Genomic DNA, 25,784 nt, shown 5'->3' on the forward strand with positions numbered 1-25,784 from the left:
TAAACCCAAGCATATATTTGGTTTCGTGCAGGTCTGGAGAGTAAAACAGGTGTTAGGAAGGGAAGACTGCACACACTCAGGTCCTGCTCATATGTTACAATTCCCCTAGCAAGGTACAAAATATTTATCCTTACCACTAGATCAAGTTGATTTTTTTTTGTCATAAATTTTTATTAGATTATTATAAACTACAACGAAAGAGTGAGAATAATATAAAGAGGATAGAAAAGTAGGAAAGAAAGTATTGCATAAGAATAACAACAACAATCTCAAAAGAAAAAAAAGAAAAAAATAAAATAAAAAAATAAATAAAAATAACAATAAAAATTCAAAAAATTCAAAAACTACGAAAAAACACACAGTAAAAAATAAAGGGAAAAAAAATCACAAAAAGTTGGACCTCCTTCCGGCTCTGCCCGCATATTGTCTTTTGTCAATCCTTTTCGATATATTCGATATATTCTACCTTCTAGGGTTTTGTTATCTTTCCCTTTAATTACTTGTCCTTGGGCCTATTTTCAATATAGTGTTCTATTATTGTCCAGTCTGTTTGTTTTATTGGGTTGCCTGTATTCCTTTTTAAAAAGAAGGTTAGCTTGTCCATGTCCTTAATTTCGTTTATTTTCTTTACCCACTTAAAATTTTCCGGTATTTCTATCTGTTTCCATAGTTGCGCAAAAACAATTCTGGCAGCCGTCGTCAGGTAGAAGAATAAAATATCTTCGTTTGAGTCTAAGCTGATATCTCCATCCGTAATTCCCAGGAGATAATATTCGGCTTTCCTAGGAATTTTTTTTTTAAATATTCTCTGCATTTCTTCGTGTATCCCTTTCCAGTAATTTTGAGATTTTTCACAACTCCACCAAAGGTGGAAAAAACTCCCATCATGTTTGTTACATTTCCAACATATCTTTGATGCTTCTTTATACATCTTATTTAGTTTGATTGGTGTCATGTACCATCTATGGAACATTTTCAACCAATTCTCTTTTAAATCAGTAGCATAAGTGTACTTTAATTTTTTTGTTCCATATTATTTCCCAGTCCGCCATTGCTATTGATTTTTTAAAATTCTCCGCCCATTTTACCATGCAATTTTTTATCAGTTCTGTTTCAGTGGACCAATCTAACAGCTTATCATATAATTTTGTGATGCATTTTGTCTCCGTTTTTAGGATTTTGTCCCAGAATTCTTCTTTAAGTTGAAAGCCTAGCCTTTTGTCTTGGTTATACTGCTCTTTTATTTGTAAATAATTCAGCCACATAGTCCTTGGAAAGTTTTGTTTTATTTCTTCATAAGTTTTTAGCTCCATTGAGCCTTGCCTTAAAAGTTCTTTATATGTGGGCCAGTTTGCCCAACCCAACAGCCTTCTCTGTTTCGCTTCCACTGGGGAAATCCAAAGAGGTGTTTTTGAGTGAAAATATTTTTTATATCTATCCCAAGTTCTAAGCAGTGAAGAGCGAATAAAATGGTTACCAAAATTTCTTTCATTTTTTTCTTTTCCATACCATACGTAGGCATGCCAGCCCACCCGAAGGTCATGGCCTTCCAACGTAAGAAGGTTTTCCCTCTTCAATTTTATCCACTCTTTGATCCAAGTCAGGGCGCATGCTTCATGGTATAGCTTAAAGTTAGGTAACCCAAATCCTCCTCTATTCTTCTTATCTATCAGCACTTGGTATTTTATTCTTGCCTTTTTCCCTTTCCAGATGAATTTCAGAAGATCCTTTGTCCATTCATTAAATTTCTTAACATTTCTGACAATTGGAATATTTTGAAATAAATAAAGCAATTTTGGAAGGACTGACATCTTAATTAATGCAATTCTTCCTAACAGGGAAAGGTTTAGGTGTTTTTTTTTTGACACAGAACCCATGGAACTCAGGAAAAAGTCTGAGATTCTCCTTGTGTAAATGCAATTTAGACAGATATTTTCAACAGTGTAATGAAAGACTCACAGAGAAAGGAAAAATTGCTACACTCATGCTGAAACCCATTGTGTGAATTGGATTAATGTGCACAGATACAATATCCAAGAAGTAAATTCTCCTTGCCAACACATAAGGAAATTAAGGCGGGTGTGCACAACACCCCTGTCCCCACTGCAGTCTCCCCATATACTTGGGAAGATGTCAAAGGCCTAAAACCATTGAGACCTGATTGTCAGCCAGGCCTGAAATCTGCAGGGCAGGAGATGTAAACAAAATCCTGAAGTTTATCAGCAGAATAGCATTGCATTTAAGTCTCAGCCTGCCGAAAATATTTTTTCCTTTATCAAAATGGGCATGACATATCACTGAAATATTTAAAATATATATACTTGGGCTATCATTCCATTCTCCAGAGCCCTTAAGCTGGTAGAAAAACCACTACCTCCACTAAGAGAGTGACAAGAGGAGACTCACAACCTCATCAGACAGGTTACTTCTTGGTGGCATATGTTGATTCATTTACACTTGTGTGACAGAGCCTGCTGGCTCTCATCCCATGAAGTAGAGCTACTTCCAGCGGGGCTCCCTCACAAAAGTATAGATGAACTGCTCCATGCCACTGCAACACAGGAGGCATCCCGTGTTGTATTGGATCAGGGGAGGAAGCTGAGTGGCCAATGCTTCCCCCTGTGGGATGGGGACATGAGTATATAAGTTTCCCCCATGCTCCCCTCCCTGATGGGCACATTCCAGATTTGCCACAATGCATGGTGATTCCGGCAGCCCACCTGATGAGGTTGTCAGTTATAACTATGGAGAAGAGGTTGTAGACAGGGCCGTAGCCAGAAAATGTTTTTGGGAGGGGTTGAATTTTTTTTGGGCGGGGGGTTTGAAAATTTCACCGGGGGGGGGGGGGTTGAAACCTGCCTTCTAGTTCACGCTGAAGCAAAGAGCACAGCAGGGGGCAGAGCAGCCTTCAATAGCCTGCAGCTCTGCCCCTGTCAACCACCTCCACCAAGTCTGGCCTCCTTAATGAGAACATTCAACACACACACACCCACTTGTTTGCTTCACTACATCGGCTATTGCTGCAAGTAATGACAGTGTGAATAAATTGTCAATATTTGCCTGAGATAGTGCTTGCAGTTCTGGAGGGACTCTTAATTTTTTGCATCTCATAGACTTAGGATGGGGATTTGGTTAACCAGTTAAAATTCATGAGTAAACCAGTTTTTTTAAAAAAATCTGAAACATTTTGGGGGGGGGGGTTGAACCCCTAACCCACCCCTCTCGCTACAGGCCTGGTTGTAGAACACTCACTGACTTCCCCTTCAGAAATGCTACATTCAGATTGCTTTGCTATACACCTTTCCTTAAACCACTACTTTCCAGATGTTTTGGACTACCGCTTCCATCTCTCCCACTACGAATGCAATGTGCTGAATGGGAGAGGTGGAAGGGTAATATTCTAGCAAAGTGGTGTTCAACCTTTGTTCCTCCAAGTGTTTTGGACTTCAGATCCCAGAATTCTTTTCCATTAGATAAGCTGGCCAGGGCTTCTGGGAGTTGAAGTTCCAAACAGCTGGAGGACCAAAGTTGGACACCACTGCTCTAGCGCATTTGTAGGGCACTATGTTGGCCAGTTTTATTCCTTCTGCTTTATCTCTTTTTGATTCTTCTTATCAGTATTCCCCTTTCCAATAGTGAAGGTTGCTGCTCTGTCAAAAACAGGGATTTAGTTAATCTAGCATATATCTACCTACGTCAGGCTAGGCGACTGGCTCCCTTCCTATCTAGGAATGACCCGGCTACGGTGATCCAGGTGACAGTCATCTCAAGGCTTGACTACTGTAATGCCCTCTACATTGGCCTTCCTTTGTCAGTGATCTGGAAACTGAAGCTGGTGCAAAATGCGGTGGCTCGTCTTCTCGCCAGGGTGCCAGCGAGAAGACGAGCCACCCCAATTCTACAACAGCTGCACTGGCTACCAATTGAGTACCGGATTACTTTCAAGGTGCTGGTACTAACCTTTAAGGCCTTATATGGTCTGGGGCTGGCATGCCTGAGGGCCCACTTATCCCCCTACCAACCCCAGAGATTACTTCGGTCCGAGGACCAAAATTTGCTTGAAGTCCCCAACATCTGGACTTATCATCTGTCCTCTACTAGGCAGAGAGCCTTCTCGATTGTGGCCCCTTATTTATGGAATGCCTTGCCAGTTGAAACCCGAACCATCCGAGAGCTACTTGCTTTTCGGAAAACCTGTAAGACCTTTCTTTTCCGACAAGCTTTCGATGGGTGAATAACTCGGGACTATGTCGGTTCTCGTTTTTATTGTATTTTAAAGTTGGTTGTATTGTTTTAATCTACTGCTGTAAACCGCTCCGAGCCAAATTGGGAGTGGCGGTATACAAGTCAAATAAATAAATATATCTATCTAAGAGAGCATCTGAAAGCTCTACTATACATGGCTGTGGCAGGTGCAAGTTTCTTCCTCAGTTGCTAGAAAGTAAGTTCAATTTATCTTATGAATTAAAGCTCCAGAGAATGGAGAGATGGATGGATAAATAAGTAAACAAATACATAGTTTTCTGAAAGTTTAAAGTAAGATATGAACAAGGCCTTGGCTGAGAGAAGCACAAACAACAAATAGCATAAACATTAGAAACCAGCAAGGTGAAGTGACCATATTTGTTGGTGATACAAGAAAGGTAGGTTCATGGGATTCTTTTAATGCATGACTTTCTGGGCAGTATAATATGTACAATTCTAAGAAACATTAAAACTGTATCATGTTCCCTCTCTTGCCTTCTTAATTTTCATGCGAACTTGATTTGTTTCTGACATTATATCAAGCATTTTCCCAGTGGCATGGAGCAAGGGCAGGACACCCACGGCATAATAGCATGAGCACTAAGGGTATATTGTTTTATACATTAAAAAGAAGATAATGGTACCCTGATACAAATCTGTTCTTTGATTATTTCAACATACAGGTTTTTTTTTCCATAGGTGTCTCTTCAAATTTCTCTGAAATATCTGTTGGGAAGGATTTATAGCAGTGTTTCTCAACCTGGGGGTCGGGACCCCTGGAGGGGTTGTGAGGGGGTGTCAGAGGGGTCACCAAAGACCACAAGAAAACACAGTATTTTCTGTTGGTCATGGAGGTTCTGTGTGGGAAGTTTGGGCCAATTAAATCATTGGCAGGGTTCAGAATGCTCTTTGATTGTAGGTAAAGGTAAAGGTAGTCCCCTGACATTAAGTCCAGTCATGTCTGACTCTAGGGTGTGAAGCTCATCTCCATTTCTAAGCCGAAGAGCCAGCGTTGTCCGTAGACACCTCCAAGGTCATGTGGCCGGCATGACTGCATGGAGCGCCGTTACCTTCCCGCCGGAGCGATACCTATTGATCTACTCACATTTGCATGTTTTCGAACTGCTAGGTTGGCAGAAGCAAGGGCTGACAGCAGAAACTCATGCCGCTCCCCGGAATCGAACCTGCGACCTTTCGATCAACAAGCTCAGCAGCTCAGTGCTTTAACCCACTGCGCCACCAGGGGCTCTTTGATTGTAGGTGAACTATAAATCCCAGCAACTACAACTCCCAAATGTCAAGGTCTATTTTCCCCAAACACCACTAGTGTTTACATTTGGGCATATTGAGAATTTGTGCCAAGTTTGGTCCAGATCCATAATTGTTTGAGTCCACAGTGCTCTCTGGATGTAGGTGAATTACAACTCCCAAAACTCAAGGTCAATGCCCACCAAACCCTTCCAGTATTTTCTCTTGGTCATGGGAGTTCTGTGTGCCAAGTTTAATTCAATTCCATCGTTGATGGAGTTCAGAATGTTTTTTAATTGTAGATTAATTATAAATCCCAACAACTACAACTCCTACAGGACAATATCAATACTCTCCCCCAATCCCACCAGTATTTAAATTTGGGTGTATTGGGTCTTTGTGCCAAATTTGGTCCAGTGTATGAAAATACATCCTGCATATCAGATATTTACATTATTATTCATAACAGCAGCAAAATGACAGTTATGAAGTAGCAACGAAACTAATTTTATGGTTGGGGGTCACCACAACATGAGGAAGCGTATTAAGGAGTTGCGGCATTCGGAAGGTTGAGAACCACTGATTTATAGGATCATTTCGGATCAGAAAGAGTTCTCTAGCTAAGCAGCTCCAATGAAAATTGACAGAAGTACTGAACAAGATTGTATGTCGAGAGGGACTGGGCTGCTTAAAGAAAATGCAAATAAAAATACAGCTATGTTATGATATCTTCTTTAACCTCAGCATGAGAAATAATGTAAGTGATCTCAGAAGCTGATAAACAATTCACTGAATAATTTAAGGCAGAATCATATCCATTAGAGTACAGTAAACGGTAACTAATCTGATATGTCATATGGTCTGATAGTATGAAAAAGTCATGTATGGGAGGTGATGTACTATAGGCTATAAGAAGATAGCTTCACAGTCTGAGTAAAAGTGTTTGTTTCATTTTCACTCTAAACCCGCTATAACTTTGAGGACATTCTGTAGGGCCTTAGCCAACTATTATGATTTTCCATAGTAAATGAAACTAAAACACAAGAAGGAAAATACCAGAGATCCATATCCATGTGCGAGCCTAATGTTTCCCAGCATTAATGCTCTTCTAGCATTTACACTGAATTTTGTGGTCTCTTCTGTTGGGATTATGTCAAAAAGCAAAATCAGACATTGCCCCTTAATTGTATTCTGAAAAGGCTAGGATAACTATAAATTTTACTCCTTGAAAACATCAGAAAACATGCATTTGTCAGGACTTAATACCAGCAATAAGCAGAGACAACTTGATTGGGAAGTCTTTGACCACAGTCTTTGGCACTGGGTTCCTTTCAGAAGATTGGAGTATTAGAAACCACAGTGAAAATGACATAGGCAGTGAGGCTTCAAATGCCTCTGCATTTTAGTTGGCCAATAAAAGTATCACTGTTGTGGATTTTAGTGAATATTAGAGAATCACTTTTGCCTCAGATTATTCCACAAACTCACTATTGATGAGATCACGTGAAATGTTAATGACACCATTATCACTATACTATGGTTATAACAGCGAAGTCTGACATGAATTCCAACTTTGTCCATTCAGGTGTTTAGATCTACAGATAAATGTGTCTGCTGGTTTGGATGGGAAAGTGAGATGAATAGCAACACACAGTGGACAACTGTAGCAGCTCCTTCTTCCATGATCTAGAAATCTGATCCATTAAGCAACCAGTTCTTCATTTTTTTAAATGGAAACTGAATGTTCAATTCTGACCAATTATCTTAGCCACGATTCCGTATTTTAAGAAGAAGTGAAAAACAGTGCTGACAACATATAGCACATGCCTCTAAGGCTATGTTATACACTTTAAATCACACTCAAGAATGTGTAAGTGCCGTAAGATGGGACATGTGGTACAAGGTGAGGCCACATAACTTCCTTTTTTAAAATGCGCGCCATTCAGTCGGTTGAAGACGTAGCGGAGCGCTAGTGGTCTCGTTCGAGAGGCGGGAGTATAACGTTTTGTCCTGACACAGTTCAGTTGCCATCATGTGTTGGAACAGTGAGGAGCATGTTTTTGCCGTTGAGGCCTACTTTTCGAGCAGATTTGGAGTGGCCAGCCCGCTCTTCAGATTTGGCCCCTTGTGACTTTTTTCTATGGGGTTTTTTGAAATCCTGTGTTTATGTGAACCGTTCAAGGATCCTACAAGATTTGAAGATCAACATCCAGGAAGAAATTGCCAACGTAAGTTGACGGGCAACCAACATCTGCCTGCTATGCTGGCAAGAGACATGACAAATACCAGAAATCAGTTTACTCAGTGTATGGAGAATGGGGGACGTCAGCTACCTAATTTGATCTTCAAAACTATGTAAAACAAAACTTTAGGTATGCACCTACATTATATATAAAAAATTCTGATTCATACAATGGATTTTATTAAGTTTTGAAAAAAGGAAGTTATGCTGCCTCACCCTGTACTACTAATACTAATACAGAGTTTCTTAATCACTAGGTCAGTGGTTCTCAACCTGTCCCCAGGTGTTTTGGCCTACAACTCCCAGAAATCCCAGCCAGTTTACCAGCTGTTAGGATTTCTGGGAGTTGAAGGCCAAAAACATCTGGGGACCCCAGGTTGAGAACCACTGCACTAGGTTTACACTAGATTCCTAACATTAGGGGAAGCACATTGTAGTTATCCAGATATTGTCAACATGCAACTCCAGCATAACCAATCATGAGGGATGATGAGATTTTTCTCTGGAATGCCCTAAGTTGTTTATCACAACCCTACATGGGCAGATAGCTCTAACGGCAAGTCTACACAGGCAAGAAACCTGGACTCACCTCAAATTCACATCTGACTGTTTCCAGAATTCTTACCAGCTTCCAGTGAGTAATGTAGGTTTTACAGGATTGAATCAGCTTCACCTTGCTTCGAGCAAAGATAGGGGATACTTCGGAGTTCAATGAAAACTCCAAAGTATCTTGAAGCTACAAGGCAGTCTGGTTAGCTTGGGCCAATTCTGACCAGTCCACTGTCCAGATGGCTTAACTCTAGTCACATTAGAAGTTGTTGGTGTTGTTGAAGAAACCTAGACATTTTGCATCATACAAAGTTTTTATTTAGGGGTCCTGTGAAACCCAGGTCTCAATGTTATATTGTTCAGTACAGTCTCCTACAATCACAATATAACTCAGAATTACTCTAAGACAGTGGTTCTCAACCTGGGGTCCCCAGATGTTTTGTTGGCCAGCCAGTTTACCAGCAGTTAGGATTTCTGGGAGTTGAAGGCCAAAAACACCTGGGGACCCCAGGTTGAGAACCACTGCTCTAAGGGATGGATATGCAATTTGTGAGACTATACAGCAAGTGCATATGCTACAAAACTATCACACGTGACAGTCCGCATGCATATTTAATGCCTACAAAAAAGAGCCTTCCATGTATAAATTTTGAAATATAGCTCTTCATTCCAAAAATGTTCAGCAGTATCAGCAGTATTAATGTAGACTGTATTCCATCTATATAAATATATAGTCGAATACTATATCATCTGTCACTTTCAATGTAAGTTGAGGGCAACCAACAACAAAATCCATTTCTAAAATTACTGGTGTGATGGGTTCAGGAATAGGTTTCAGAAATAGGAATATAAATGGAAGAGTTACGAGATTCAACATAAATACAAGCCAGCCTGCAACAACATAATGGAACTTTGGCAAGACAAAATCATAAGACATGTCACAAACGCAAGACCTTGCTTACAAGAATAAACCGAAGGCAAATATTTATAAGCAAGAAAGTCACAATTGCAGTCCATGTTTATCTGCTTCGGGCAGCCATTATTAAACATTATGAAACTACGCAGTCGTGACATCTGAGAAACGGATTAATATTTTAGCTTCAGAATGACAGAATATTGGAAAATGGATGAAGACATCACTCTAGTAGCAAAAGCAGTCCTGTGTGCTCATACTGCATTATTATGATAAGAAACAATCCAAATAAACTTGGGTTAGAATGGGGAGAGTTTTTTCCCCCTGTTTTCACTTTCAAGTAAAACCAACATAGATGTTGAATTCATATCATTGGGAACAACTCCTTTACCGTGATCATCTGTACATCTCTGATGAAACATATGCCAATCACAGAATCATCCAAATAAATTGCTCATTAAAATTGAACACTAGCCTCACCATCTTAATGCATTTCTATCCCCTTACTCTATTTAGGCGAGTCACATGCACACTGGGCCATTGAGTCTGTCACACAAAGAAATCCCATTGCAAAGCAATGGGAATTGCTTGTATGACATCTTCCCAAGGACAAAGCATGCTCACTACAATTATGCTGATTTGTCATATTTTTCCCCTCTTGTGAAGCCAACAGCATTTGCATTTTAGTGATTTAAGTAAGTGTAGTACGACTTAAAGAAATAGAAATCTAATGTTTAAAGGTGTTCAAAATTAATGCTGGTTTAGAGCGCTAAGTGTTTGTTATCAATAAAGAGAAGGCCAAAGTGTTTGCTGCTAGTTGCCTACCTTGCTCTCCTCAGGGCATCTTCGTCTGGATCTTGCACTGTAGGTGAAAAATTGACTTCATCAGAGAGAAAAAAATAATCAAGGAAATTCAGTGGAACTCACAGTCTAATTACAAAGGGAGGGGAGAAGGTACTTTAGTTTGTCTTGGGACAAACTAGGTATTATATATGAGATGTATGGCTGGATTTCTCATGTCTTTTTCTTTCATATCAAGAAATGTTCCTTGCCCACTTTCATAACCCAGTTCCTCCCGAGATTTCTGCCAGTGTAGAAGGGCCCTTAGACTCCTCAGTCAGCATCTGTCTGAAATGTTATTGATTTCATACATTATTCTTTCCTTGATCCTTTTAAGTCTTGCTTGACCTTTGTATCCAGATAGAAACAGCCTTAGCAGCATTGCCTGGTGACTTCCAGTCGTGAGAATATCATCTGACCAATCTTTTTGTTATCAAAAGTTGTTATTATGCACCATGCAATTTTCCTGGACCATTTGGAGCATCAGATCATAGACTCAGGTCTTAGTGATTTTTGTTCCATTTTGGACGATCAGATGGTGGTAGCTATTGACGTTGTTAGCCCCAAAGGCAGCTTGCAAGTGTCATTCTGCAGCTATTATATGCACTGACTAATTTTTATGAAGCCATTGGTAGAAACTATTTGAGGTTTTGATGTTGTGTGCCTTAAGATCATTCAGAGATGCTCAAAGATGCTAAGGGGCATTTATAAATGCTCTCCTTGTCCTGTAGCCACCCTCTCAACTAAAAATGACCTTCTGGAGCAGAGGTCCTCAAACTTTTTAAACAGAGGGCCAGGTCACAGTCCCTCAAACTGTTGGAGGGCTGGTTTATAATTTGAAAAAAAAATGAATGAATTCCTATGCACACTGCACATATCTCATTTGTAGTGCAAAAAACACTTAAAAACAATACAATAATTAAAATGAAGAACAATTTCAACAAATATAAACTTATTAATATTTCAATGGGAAGTGTGGGCCTACTGTTTTTAATTGCGTGTTGTCTTATTGATAATGTTGTATATTTTATTGTCTATGTTTTTATTTGAATTGCTTGTATTGTTGTTTTGCTTGTATTGTTGTATTCGGGCTTGACCTCATGTAAGCCGCACCGAGTCCTTCGGGGAGATGGTAGCGGGGTACAAATAAAGTGTTATTATTATTATTATTATTATTATTATTATTATTATTATTATTACTTTTGGCTGATGAGATAGGATTGTTGACGTTGTTGTGTGCTTTCAAGTCGTTTCAGACTTAGGTTGATCCTGAGCGAGGGCCGGGTAAATGACCTTGGAGGGCCACATCCGGCCCGCGGGTCATAGTTTGAGGACCCCTGTTCTGGAGGATCTTAATACTTTTGAACAAGACAACATGCTAAGGAATCCTGCAGGAGATAAATCATTCCCAATAAGGAAACCTTTGATTGATTTGAGTTTTTCCTCTCCCTGGCTTCTTGAGTCAGCATAAAATATTCTTGGACAAATGCTACAGATCCAAGGACAGTGGCAACTGCACCACTACCAAAGCTTTGCATTGTTTTCATTCAAAAACATAAAGAGACCAATCCTTATAGATATGTTAAGTTTCTTTTTTTCCAGTGGGAGTTTTTCTCCACTCCACACAGAGATATAAGATTTCCCAACCTGAATATGGACAGATACAGTTTACTGTCAGAAAATGGACCTGTGGTGTTTTCCATGGAGGAAAAGAAAAATGTGCAAAGAAATGGCACAAATTTCTATAATCCACATAAAAATGCTTTTGTTAATATGGGTGGGTTCATTACTTCATTGGGAAACATATATTCAATGTTTAGTCCCAACAGAAGCAGACCCATTGGATTGGCTAATCTACATTTAGACAAGTTTCACTGTTTTGATGGAGCTATTCTAATTTTGTGCAAATGGCCAATGTGATTCCTTTTTTTTTTTTTACATTTTTAAAAATACTCTATAAAATCATCATGGAATGGACAGTGGTACAGAAAGAATAAAAAAAACCTGAGGAAACAAACTGGTAGATCTAGCCATCCAAAGATAGGAGTGCCAGGCCCATTTTAATCGGTAAAATATTTAATATATTTTATGTTGTAAAAATGTTATTATTTACTGTTTCAAACTGATTTTGTTGTAAGCACCCCCTCCTTTTTTTTTTTTTTTGCTATAGGGCAGGATAAACATACAATATGGATTTTATAGATGTGGCCCCAGTTATCTCCCTCAGGAACTAAAGAACTGTTCATCTTTGCAAATGATCTCAATTCCACCTTTCTTTCCCTCACTGGTTTCTACCAATTTCTTCCTCCTAATTTCCAAATGCAGCTCTAGCAATGTACTCATTTATTCTGCTTTTTTAATGATAGCTTCATTTAATGTTTTGATATATGTCCCTTATAAACACACAACATCAATTCCTTCGTTCATCTAAAAAAATCCACATTTAACAACATTATCTGAAAAGTAATATTGGAGACATCTGCTCCAGGTCAATCTTTACTTAAATCCTTCTGTGTTATAGATAAATAAGGTCCCTTAGCTAATATCCTGAGGCTCCATCATAAGAGAAATCATTGTTATCTTTATCAGCATCACCGTCAACCACTATCATTATCATGAACTTCTACTTAGAAGTCTCTAGTTAGGGATCATTTCATGTCACACCAGGTCAATGAACCAACAAGATAACCTATGAATTTGTTAGGTCATTATTTTAAATGGCCTGCAATCATGCTAAAGAACAACATAAAGAGTCAGCATGGTGTAGTAGTTTGGACATTGGACTACAACTCTGGAGAACAGGATTTGAATCTTTATTTGGCCATGGAAAGCCAGTGGGTGATCTTCAGCAAGCCACACCCTTTCAACTTCAGAAGAAGCCAAAGAGCAAATCTTGCCAGGAAAAATATGGAGTAGTCAGAAGTCAGAAATGACTTGAAAGTTCTCAATAACAACCTAACATTCCATAATTTATTTATTTATTTACAGTACTAGCTGTCCCCTGCCACGCGTTGCTGTGGCCCAGTCTGGTGATCTGGAAAATAAAGTAATGAGAAAGTGTTGGTTTCTAATATATGTAATTCCTTTATGTTTGTGAGTAAACAGTATTTCTTGTTGTTTCTTTGTCAGTGTTGATGTGGAGAGTGTCTGGTTTGCCTACTCTGGAATATGCAACATATCATAGTCCTTCTTTAAGGGTCTCTTTCAAATCTATGATACTATATCTGTGTGTGTGTGAGAGAATCATATCTATCTATATTTATGACTGGATGGCTCTTTGTCAGGAGGGCTCTGATTACATTTTCTTGCCCTGGTGAAGAGAGTTGGACTGGATGGCCTTAAGTATTTTCTGTTGGTCATGGGGGTTCTGTGTGGGAAGTTTGCCCCATTTCTGTCGTTTATGGGTTTCAGAATGCTTTTTAATTGTAGCGAACTATAAATCCCAGTAAGTACAAATCCCAAATGTCAAGGTCTATTTCCTCCAAACTCCATCTGTGTTCATATTTAGGCATATGGAATTTTTGTGTCAAGTTTGGTCCAGATCCATCATTGTTTGAGTCCACAGTGCTCTCTGGATGTAGGTGAACTACAACTCCCAAACTTGAAGTCAATGCCCACCAAACCCTTCCAGTGTGTTCTGTTGGTCATGGAAGTCCTGTATGCCATGTTTGGTTCAATTCCATCATTGGTGGAGTTCAGACTGCTCTTTGATTGTAGGAAAATTATAAATCCCAGCAACAACAATTCCCAAATGACAAAATCAATTTTTTTGAGTGGAGGACATACATTGGGTTGTTAGGTGTCTTGTGTCCAAATTTGGTGTAAATTCCCCCAGTGGTTTTTGAGTTCTGATGGTATCACAAACGAACATTACATTTTTATTTATATAGATTTATATACCATTTTCTCACCCCTGGGGGGACTCAAAGCGGTTTGGTTCCAGTAAGATCACAAGATTTCCCTTATGATGGAGACTGACAGCCTTATCACATGAGTGTCCATGCTTCCTGTAATTGTGTTACCCATAAAAATGATATTCCAGTTGGACGACAACAGAAAAGTGACTACATCATGTGGTAAGCCACAACTGAAGGCACTATTATTGTGTTGCAGTTCCACTTTACCTTCCTTTGTGTGATTCGCTTTTGACGGGTATTAGCTATAGAAGAAAGGCAGAATTCCACTAAAGATGTGAACGGGAGCTTCCCAGTGGACTTACTGTACTCAGTTCCTGTCATCTGAGCCAGGATGCGGAAGGATTTGGACTGCAAGTGGGAGGAACGGCGGCTCCAATCATCAAGCTCCTCTTCAGGCTTGTTCTGTGTTTTAAGTACAGCCTGATACACTGGAGAGGCACTGTCTACATGAGGATCTTTAACAGGGAGGCTACTGCAATGCAGAAAGAGGTGCACTGTAAAATGACAAATGCTGATTTTGCATTTCCTCCCCGTAATACCCCTTCTGATACTTGTCTTCATAGTCCCAATTTCTGTTTAACCTCCGTAAAATAGGAAAATATTTGGGTGGTTGTAGGTTTTTTCGGGCTATATGGCCATGGTCTAGAGGCATTCTCTCCTGACGTTTCGCCTGCATCTATGACAAGCATCCTCAGAGGTAGTGAGGATGCTTGCCATAGATGCAGGCGAAACATCAGGAAAGAATGCTTCTAGACCATGGCCATATAGCCCGAAAAAAACCTACAACAACCCTGTGATTCCAGCCATGAAAGCCTTCGACAATACAGGAAAATATTTGTTCAATATTTGTTCAATATTTGCCATTTTAGATTTTAAGAGATAAATAATTAGACCTTTTCCCTGTTATTGAAAGGAGAAGTGTGGCATTTATGTTACTATTAGCATTGTCATCATTACCACCTTCTAGCATTAGGAGTATTTTGTGCTACACCAGGTCAATGTACCATTAAGATAGGCAATGCACCCATCAGGTCATCTCTTAGATGATCTGCAATTATGTTATTCAGCAATGTAATTAGTAGTGCAGATAAAGTATATAAAAAAGAAAGATCAATGGATGATAATTCATGATTACCATGTATTAGCTGTAACAATTCCCTTTGTTGCGGGCAGCAGAACTATGGTCAAGAAGGAACCACAATTAGGCATCTTTATTAGACAATTCTTGTGGGTTTTTTTGGGCTATATGGCCATGTTCTAGAGGCATTTCTCCTGACGTTTTGCCTGCATCTATGGCAAGCATCCTCAGAGGTGAGGTCACCTCTGAGGATGCTTGCCATAGATGTAGGCGAAACGTCAGGAGAAATGCCTCTTGAACATGGCCATATAGCCCGAAAAAACCCACAAGAACTGAGTGATTCCAGCCATGAAAGCCTTCGACAATACACCTTTATTAGAGTTTAATATTTGATTTTGTTATGTTTTTATTTGATTGGTTTTAATGCTGTTTTATCTGTAACGTGGGCTTGCCCCCCTTGTGAGCCGCCCCGAGTCCCCTCAGCGAGATGGTGGCGGGGTATATAAATAATTATATTATTTATTATAAGTAGCCATTACAATGGTGTGGCAGAGGAGACTTGTTTCAATGTGATCTTTGGTCTAAATCCAATTGCTAGGTCCAAACAGAGTCGACCTATTTAGCCAACGGAAGCTAGTATTATTGACTCACCAAATTCCCATTTGGACCAGCAATTGAAATTAGGTCACAGATTGACCTTGTTGCAATTTGATTCCATAGCCCCCGCTGTTTCCTTTTTCCTAACATACATTATATGAGCTTCAATCTTGAAGTATGATTACACTTTGTCTATAATAAACCTAACTATATCGAAAAATTGATAATAGGAGGGGTATTTTTTAAGTAAGATCCGTTTTGTTGTAGACACTAGTAGTTAGCGCGCATACTGCAACGAGCGCATGCGTCGTGTACCGGCATGCCTCGGGAACAACTGTGCTCAGTTTCCGCTCTGTAGCTAACCTGTACGGTTCTGCTCTGTGCTTTAAAAATGTTCAAGACTATCAACTCACCCTCCGCAAAACGGACCTTACTTAAAAAATACCCCTCGTATTTACATGTGGGAGTAATAAACATTCCTGTGGCATTGCTGCAACATAATTGCCTCCTCCATATCATTGTGGATTCAATCGCAAGATCTTCAATGGTTGTTGTGCAACTAAAACAAAGGCATCAGTCAACATTACAAAGTCGGGCCTTTTCAGTGGTGACATCCACTTACAAAGCCCTGTGCAAAATTCAAGAGACAGAAACTGTGTTGAGTTCTAAATACTTCTTTAAAGCATATAATAATTTATTCAGGCCTTATCTCCCTTGTAAACAAATATTTTCCTTATCCCATTTTATGGTCATTATTCTATGTATATTTTTTTAAATGTATTTGTAAAATTAGTTTTAAATATTCTTGGGAAGCATTATAATTCTTCAACTGTATGCAATTAGACATGTTATTATATTAAGCCATATATCAGTATCAACAATTAACGAATAAATACACTTTAAAAATCTGTGAAAAAAGTTACCAACAACCACTCGGAGTAAGAACTCAAGATTGCAATCTATGCATTGTTCAGTAAGCCATGTGCTAGAACAGGCAAGGAATATCATGGTCTTACAGATGTTGGGCTCCCAATTCCTACTAGACCCAGCCAGAACATCTAATGGGAAAATTGGATGGCATGAATAGTCCAATATCTGAATAACCATGGTTCTCTATCTTGTGCAAAAGTCCATTCAGTTTCATATTATTTGTCCAAAAGTGGTCAGATAGATGTCTCTGGAAGTTCATATCTGGACTATGAATGTGGTAGCCTTCACCCAGTCACTTATCCCCAGCATCTCCTTGTCTGAGAGTAACCTGGTCCTGAGCATTGATGATTTGCATATAGTTTGCATAACCAATAGCTATTGATGGATCTCTACTCCATAAATTTATCCAATCCCCATTAAAAGCTATTAGGGTGTGTATACACAGTTGTCTTTTAAACATATCCAAGATAAAAGTCATTAGCTTGGGTTAGTGAATATTCTACCAATTTATATGAGGATTTACTTTATTTTTTCTGTCCTATCTGCTGTTCCCAAAGGTAGAATACCAACCTAATAAATAGTATGAGAATTTGTGTATTCATGTCAATTGTATCGTTTAACACTTAATACATTTATTAAACCAGAAATGTAATAACGGAAATAAGATTTTTTTATTGGCGTGACAACAGAAAAAGACTACCATAATGTTTTTAGCTATCAATTCAAAAAAGAAAAGGAAAATGTTTTAGTATCTCAGTATACCTTAACTTTTGATATATTATTGTAATGATTTGGATATCAGATAGGAGGAACAGAAGGACATGTATGACTGTGATACAACAGTATCTTTCCTATCCTGCAGAAAACTTTGTTATCAGTACTTCCGATATCATAAATGCCCATCTTGCCTATTAGTGACTATAAAAGACTCAAACTGGCTTTTGAAATATGAGATTATGACTTGCAGAAATCCAACTAAATCTGAAATAGTCCTAAAACAGTAGATTCACTGAATCAATTGATAAATGGTAAGACACACTTACATAAATATATTCATTTCTCTAGACCAGTGGACTTCAACCTGTGGGTCCCCAGGTATTTTGCCCTACAACTCTCAGAAATCCCAGCCAGTTTACCAGCTGTTAGGATTTCTGGGAGTCGAAAGCCAAAACATCTGGGGACCCACAGGTTGAAAACCACGGCCCTAGATCCTCCCTAATCAGGAATATCACTTGGATTTAAGTTTTTAGTTCCATAAAATCAACATATTGTGAGGCAGCCTTTCATATATGAAGACTCAATATCTTTGGTTTAGTCTTTGTAGTTCAAAAGAATTCAACACAATTCAAATATGGGTTGTTGTAGGTTTTTCTGGGCTATATGGCCATGATCTAGAGGCATTTTCTCCTGACGTTTCGACTATTCAAATATTTTTTTTGGTCCCAGGACATGGTCTGAAGACACAAGTGTTGCCCTAAACAGGTTTGGGTCCCATCAATGCTCAGATTGGGGAACGTTGTGTATGTTGCTGGAATTTTGTGATGAAATGAACAAGCGATATAAAAACCTAAAATAGATATTGTTTAAAAATCTATGCATGAAATATTATAACCATAAGAGTCAATACCCATAAAAATGGCTTGTTCCACTTAAAAAAAGGAACTCCCAGAAGCCGTTATGAACCATTAAATGCTATAAAATGCTGAATATGTTTTGGACTCAAACCTGATCTGAGGAAACTGAAATTTTTACATTTGAAATTAATGCCACTTAGGCCAAGTGAACCTATAAAACTCATAAGGAACTTAGAAAGTAAAGCTGATACACATTACATAGAAAATACAGTATGAAATCTTTTGGAAGAAATAACTCTCCACAGGTAAAAAAATAAGAAAGGTCCAAAAAGTGAGAAAGAAGAAATGTTCTGCAGAGAGTTAACAGTAACAAATGAAACACATTTAGAGACTTCCTTTTGGTATAACAATGTATAGAACCATCACATTTATCCAAACAGAGATCGGATTTCCTATGGAACTTATGGGGCAGAAATTGTATTTGAACATGCATGCATGAAGCTTGCATTTGCAAAAGTGCCTTTTTACTTAAAAAAACACAGGCAATATTATGGCATTTCAGCAGTAACAGGGCACTAACTTTGCTCTTAATGAAAATAAATATTGGCAGTTATCTCAATGCCTCTCAAAGTCTAATATACAAAATGAAATGGTACTGTTCTCAATACAGATTTCACTGATGCAAAATCATACACTCAGGACCTCTCTTTTTGTGTTTTCAGCTCTGCTGGACTTGCTTTCACTGATGTTGCTACTGTATGGGTTGGATGCACATATACATATTGGTCGTGTCAGGAGTGACTTGAGAAACTGCAAGTTGATTCTGGTGTGAGAGAATTGGCCGTCTGCAAGGACGTTGCCAGGGGACACCAGGATGATTTGATGTTTTTATCATCCTTGTAGGAGGCTTCTCTCATGTTCCCGCATGAGGAGCTGGAGCTGATAGAGGGAGAACATCCGCCTCTCCCCGGATTCAAACCTGCGACCTGTCGGTCTTCAGTCCTGCCGGCACAGGGGTTTTACCCACTGCACCACCGGGGGCTCAGGATGCACAAATAAGTCATGTCTATACAGCCAAAATACAACAGACTCCCCTTGCAACTGATGTGGGGGTCCACATAACATATGGCTGGATACGAAATTTACTCTGTAGCTTTTGTAAATCTTCCTGGTGTTTTTGAGATGTGGACAGCCCAACCTACAAACCCTTCATAAGACTACATTTCAGTGTCGTCGAATGCTTCTGCCCCAGTTGAACCATGGAGCCCCATGTTGCCCATCAGATAACATAGACTCACTTTCGGCGGGGCTCCATGGCTCAACTGGGGTGCAAAAGTCCTACAATGCTGCACTGGTAACACAGGAGCCTCTTCATATTTCATTAGGAACAATGGGGCTTGTGCGGGGGGAAGCCATGCAGCAATGCTTCCCCATGTGTGATGGGAAAGCATCACTGTCAGTGAGACGGGGTACAGGGTGCGGGGATTGTCCCATGGCCCTGCCAATTTGCCACAGAGGCTGGTAAATCAGAATGGGGAACCTCATCAATGTGATTAGGTCCCTTGTGTCAAATAGATCAACTGCTGTGTCACCAGCCTAAAGCAGTTCCTAACAGATGTTTGCTAGCAACATGGCCTCTGCTGGTCACATGGGTGGGAACCCTGCTATGAACTCATCAGAAGCAAGGTCACCAACAAACCTCTGTGACTCTTGGCCTAGCCAATCCAGGATATCAAAAGGGATTCAGGAATGCTCCCCTGTTGCATTGGGACAACTCTGCAGCACAGTACTCTAGATCATTTTGGTAAGTATAGATGCAGACAAAGGACACATCTACTAATTATCCTGAAGTGTCATTGAATTAGCTCTGTGGCGACTGCATAATGCATAGAGCTGATTTGGGATAACACATCTCATGGCCATTTAATGAGAACTCGAACCATGCAACAAACAGTGACTTCGGGAGTGTATAAACAGTTGGGTTGGTTTCAAGATGGAACCATCCACACCTCTACATGGCTGACCCATATTCCAAGGGTTTGGGAGGCCTGGAGACATGGGATGGCACTCATCCTCCTTTTCATTCTCATTGTCGTGGTGGTCAGTAGGCACAATATGGCTGGTGTCCATCACTTGTTGCCTGGAAATGGGGAGGGAGGAAGGGGGTGGTTCCTCCTCTTCTCCCTCCCCTTTTCCTCATTGCTCCAGCATCCTGGATGAGTTATCATACCAGTGCTCACTAGCCACTCATATTATGGCAACAGGAGGTGGTTGGTTGGTACTCCTTCCTGCCTTTGCAATGGCCAGGTGGGTTGGTGGTTAAAACCAAAACTTCGGATCAGTCCCAGGACAAAAGGTTAGTTAGATGTATGTTTATTCATGTTTAGTGGGATCCAGTGAAATTATGATTAGTGTTGGAGTTCTGCCTGCATGTGAACCTGAACCTGATTCTCTGATTGCTGAACCTGAACCTGATTCTCTGATTGTATTTCCTGATGCTACTGAAAATGTATTTTTCCCTGATGGTAATGAAAATGTTGATTCTGAGGTCAGTGGCTTGGAAAGTGAAACTACACATTCTGATGAGAATGTTGCAGAGCCAAGCGGTGATAGCTCTTCAGAGGAGTTAACACCTGGGTTCCTTAATGAGGATAGAAAAGGACAGATTTGGAGAAACAGGAGTGAATCGCAGAGTCTGCGAAGGTCAAGCAGATTAAGGGAAAAGGAAACACAGGCTTCAAAGCCTGGAGGCATGTCACGAAACAGTTTCTTCAGTTTTAAGTGCCTCTCGCCCGGTTGTCTCATTAGATCAGGCATCATTTAGACTGAGGCATTACCTTGGCAGATTTCCCGTTTCCCATGGCCTACATCCCAAGAGGCTTCTAGTGCTCCAAGTACGGTTAGTGAATTGCTAACAGGTTCCAGGTTTTTACAGTGTTGCTTTTGGATTTTGATCTAATTCATGGATATTCTTGACTGCTGAATTTTACTGTGGCTTTTTGACTTTGCATTTCTTCTATTTTGTAACCATTTTTCATCAGTAAAAAGGGATTGTTTTTTCCCACAGTCAAGTGTGGTGGATTGTTATCTTATGGTCTCATTTCCTGCACTGGGTTGCAACAATTACTTTACACATGGCCAAATCTACATGTGTCCATTATTTCTACTGCATATCTTAGTACATTTTTCCAACAGAAACATAGGATACTGTTTTCCAGCAACTTCAATCAGCAGGAGGAAAATCACAAAGTTGAATGCTCCTTAGGAAGGCAACTACTTATTTTGCAAGTTAGAGATCAGATTAACATTGATATATGTTCCTAATACAATAGGTTGTCATTCTTTCCAAGGTAAATCATTCTAATATAGAACTTTCTCCAGCAGCTATAAAATGGAACTGTCCAGAAGAAACGCCATCGAAACTCTATACACACAGCACTAGACATGTTTTTAACCCTTGTTAGTTTGGGTTGCATCTCTTTGTTTAATGCTTGATACATGCAAAAATATCTAAAACATATTAACTTTGAAAGAAGTGTACCATATGTTAAAAAAATTAGATAAATTTATACTCTACACTTCTTTCATTATATAGGGTTGGAAATACAAGTCTACTTACGCCAGTGGAGATTCACTGTGAGTCATACGATCATAACCCAAGCATGAGCATTGAATGTTTGGGATCCATCATTATGGAGAGTTGGGAGGTGCACAACAGAGCAACATTAGTATGAGAAATTAACGAAAACCCAAATGGAATGTGTGAAGGGGAAAAAGAGAGAAGAAACCATTATCAATAAAAGGAGCACAAGGGAGCCAACTAACACATTAGCAAATGGAAGAAGCTTGCTGGTCATCAGCTTTAGGCAAGTTGTTAAACATATAGCAGTAATGTTGCTGTTCTGTGGCCTTAAGTACACTTAATGTTTTTTACTTCACACATAAAGTAATAGTAAGAGATGATACAGCAAGATAACTGTACATAAATACCAAATATAACCAGTTGAGGATTGGTTATATAAATAGATAAATATCCTAAATTCAATGCTATTCAAAGTGGTAGCCTATGGATGAATGCTGGTCCACAAGCTATCAGCTATTTTCTCTGGCAAGCTAGCAGAAAAGAAAGTTACTATGATCGTAATGTGGCACAGACATAGCAATCGACATGTTGCTGCAACAGAGATAAACATGGCAGTCTACCACATCAGATTATTTGAGAAGCACTGTCCTAATCGTCTATCTGGCTTCTTGTAAAACATTTCCAATTTCACATATGAATATGGAATGAACATGGAATGTATTAGGTGTGTGTGTTTCTTGTGTGTAAGGGGGAAGCGAAAGAGAAGTGGGGAGAGATTTGTGTAACATTCCCAAGCTTGATACCAGCAGTTCAATGTCACATTTGGTTTTCATTTTTGGTCAAATGATGCAATTCTAAATGACACTGCTACTTAATTCAGGATACAAATATCTTTGTTATATCGAAGCATATTTCGCACTGTGCTGGGAAATGCTCTGCAGTATTCTACTAACACATGGGGGAAATTGGGTACTGTGGTTCCTGAAATCATAATCTACTCTTTTCCATATACGAGGGGTATTTTTTAAGTAAGGTCCGTTTTGTTGTAGACACTAGTAGTTTGCATGCATACCGCAACGAGCATGTGCGTCGTGTACCGGCATACCTCGGGAACAACTGTGCTCAGTTTCTGCTCTGTAGCTAACCTGTACGGTTCTGTTCTGTGCTTTAAAAATGTTTAAGACTATCAATTCACTCACCACATGTGAGATTCGCTCAGTGATACGGTTTTTGTCAGCAAGGAACCTGCCTGCTGCAGAAATCCATTGACAGATTTGTGAAGTGTACGGTGATACTGTTATGAGTGAAAGCAAAGTGCGTAAGTGGGTACGACAATTCAAAGATAGCTGTGACAACGTCCATGATGAGGACCGCTCTGGTCGCCCTTCTTTGATTACAGACGCAGTGAACTCTTGGTTATAGGAGCAGGCGGCAAGTTTTTATGAAGAGGGTATTTTAAAATTGGTTCAGAGGTATGATAAGTGTTTGAACAAACTTGCCAACTATGTCGAAAAATAGAGTGAAGTATGTACTTTCTAAAAATAAATTTACTTTTTTTGAAATAAACTTTCGTTGTGTACTTATGTTCCAATGGACCTTACTTAAAAAATACCCCTCGTATATCAAGATCCCAAAATAATTGGGCAGTGTGCACCAGAATGTAAATTGGAATAAGCTTGCACATCCCTTGCCTCCCAAAATGAATTTATATATGTAAAAAAAGGTTATATGTTATGTGCATATTTGTATTTATGTGGAGGGGGTTGTTGTCTAGCAATATATTTGTATATGTTAAAAAGCAGAATCCAACGGATACATGAGAGTCAACACCGAATTGGAACAAGAAAAAAATCAACAACCACCAATGTCTTTACAATACCAGTGAGAACTGCACTTCATCTGTCACATCTGTTATATATAATACACAAATTAAAACATAAGGAAGAATGTTAAAAATTGCTTGTTTTCCTGGCTTAGCTTCGGTTTTCCATGTCAAAAGACAAAAAGCTTTGTTTCATGGGTGTCTGTGAATTGTAACCAATGGGAATTCATCTGACAACATTGAAATTGCAAATAACAATCTTTCACTGCCATAATTATAGAAAAACTTTGTATTCAATTTTATGAAGTACCACTCTTTATGTGGCCCTGTCTTGGATACAGTCTGAATCTTTAGTCACAGTTTAAAAGACAAACCCTTCTTTATGTTCTTTACAAACACGATCTAAAGACTGTCTCGTGCAAATTTTTCAAAAAGACATTCATTCATACTTCTTCCCTCTTTCCATAAACTTGGATTATTGTCCTGCTTTCTTCTGATTTTTTTCTCTAGCAGAATATATTTGGAACCATGTTCTAGGACAGGTTTTATAACAATATAGCACTGTACATTATCATCACCATCATCTTTATTTATAACCACCCTTTTCCTCATGGGGACTCAAGGAGCCTAACAACCCCACACTTTAGTCAAGTTTAAAAAGCGTAATACAAAAGTTAAAAAACAATTAAATAGTAACAATATGGTAAAATAGATTAAAATATAATAAATACACCTTTAAAACTCATAGTCTTCCCCTATCCCACCAACAACCTCCCCAAAGCCTGCCCCATATCCTCCCCAAATGCCTGAGATGTAAGTTTTTGATTCTCTGATAGCCATATGCAGGAATAAGAGCTTTCTGATGCTTTCTTCCTGAGGAGCAAACTTTTGAGAGTTTCTGAAAATTTTGAATGCCTTTTAAGGCATTTTCAGAGTCTGAGATGCTCACCCAAGAATGATTTAATGGCAGGTTGAACTTTGCACACAGATCTGCTCCTAGAGCTTTGAAAAGTTTACATAGGTGATTTGGGTGATAGTGGTTACCTAATTAACATCCACAAGTATGATAGAAAGCTACCATTACTGGTTTGGCATGAAGTACATCCATACATCGATTACAGCCTTAGAACTATCTATCAATCTTTTTGCAGATATGAGGGGTGGTGGTGGTGGTGAAACCTATGTGTTCAGTCTTTAGTTTTGAGGAGGGATAGATACAGTAGGAATGTGATAAATAAATAAAAGGACTATAGACATAATTTCAATCAATACTTCTGTTCCAGTTTCCTAGAATGTTTCATTCCAATGAACTGCTCAAAGCAACAGCATGAAGGTAGGGAGGGACCATGTGGCATGCAGTAAGGGACTGGTTGATGTACACAAAGAAACCATCTTACCCAGCAAGTTCACCGCCCTGGGCCTGAGCCTGTCCTGCAATGGCATCCATGATAGCGTCCTGAGAATACATGCTGATTGGGGTGTTATATTGGGCATGAATGATGGTGGCCTTGCCACCTGGCCCTTTCACCTCAATGGGCTTGTGTGTCGACAGGGCAGAATCCTTCAGGACGTTGGGGTTGAAACGCTCCACGTACTCGGTGCTGGGATGAGTGGAGGGGAGGAAGAGTGAAGTTTCAGAAAAGGAGGGAAGAAAAGGAGATCATGGCACAGAGGTGATACCAAAAAGACAGGAAGATGCAAGTGCAGTGGAGCATCCATAGGCATCAGCATAAATATGCAAAGCATCGGGTCAGACAAATGCCAAGCATTTAAAGCAGCACCTAAAAAGACAAGGGTAACAACTGGCACAGAGAATGCAGTGGATGTTCCTGTCCCCAAGGAAAGAAATATGATACAATAAGGACACTTCCACTCTGATCAGTTTTGGATAAAATCTATGTGTACCGATTTGTCATGGACAATGAATATTTCTTTCCCTTCAGCTTGTGTGTTTGAGGAAAAGATACTGTAACACAATGTTTTGTATCTGAGAAAATAAGTTTTTTCCTCAGATAACCTGTCCGAACGGCTTACCTGTCCCAGTTTACCTGTCCGAACGGATTCTCCCCTACGAACCATCAAGGTTGTTAAGATCTTCTGGAGGGGCCCTGCTCTTGGAAGGAGTTTGGTAGTGCTGGAAGGAGTGTGATGGTGTTGAAAGGAGTTTGGTGGTGTTGGAAGATTGTGAGGGTATTGGGAGTTCTGAAAAGCTTGTGGTTTGAGGAGAAGAATTGGACTCTGTATAT

The 25,784-nt window shown here is 39.4% G+C and overlaps 1 protein-coding gene across 12 annotated transcripts in view; it reads right to left on the reverse strand.

Moving 5' to 3' along the window:
- Positions 1-25,784, reverse strand: part of LDB3 (LIM domain binding 3) — a 264,318-nt gene that overhangs the window by 57,310 nt on the left and 181,224 nt on the right. For 10 of the 12 annotated variants that reach the window (XM_060768974.2, XM_060768975.2, XM_067465640.1 and 7 more), the window contains 4 exons: positions 24,936-25,139; positions 21,753-21,767; positions 14,257-14,426; positions 10,023-10,059 (listed from right to left, as the gene is read on the reverse strand). In XM_060768974.2, the coding sequence (XP_060624957.1) occupies positions 10,023-10,059; positions 14,257-14,426; positions 21,753-21,767; positions 24,936-25,139 (426 nt within the window). The remainder of the gene's footprint in view (positions 1-10,022; positions 10,060-14,256; positions 14,427-21,752; positions 21,768-24,935; positions 25,140-25,784) is intronic. The other 2 variants (XM_067465643.1, XM_067465644.1) reach the window with 2 other exon arrangements.

The sequence above is a fragment of the Anolis sagrei genome, chromosome 3 (genome assembly GCF_037176765.1).
Source record: "Anolis sagrei isolate rAnoSag1 chromosome 3, rAnoSag1.mat, whole genome shotgun sequence".
Lineage (NCBI taxonomy): Eukaryota > Metazoa > Chordata > Lepidosauria > Squamata > Dactyloidae > Anolis > Anolis sagrei.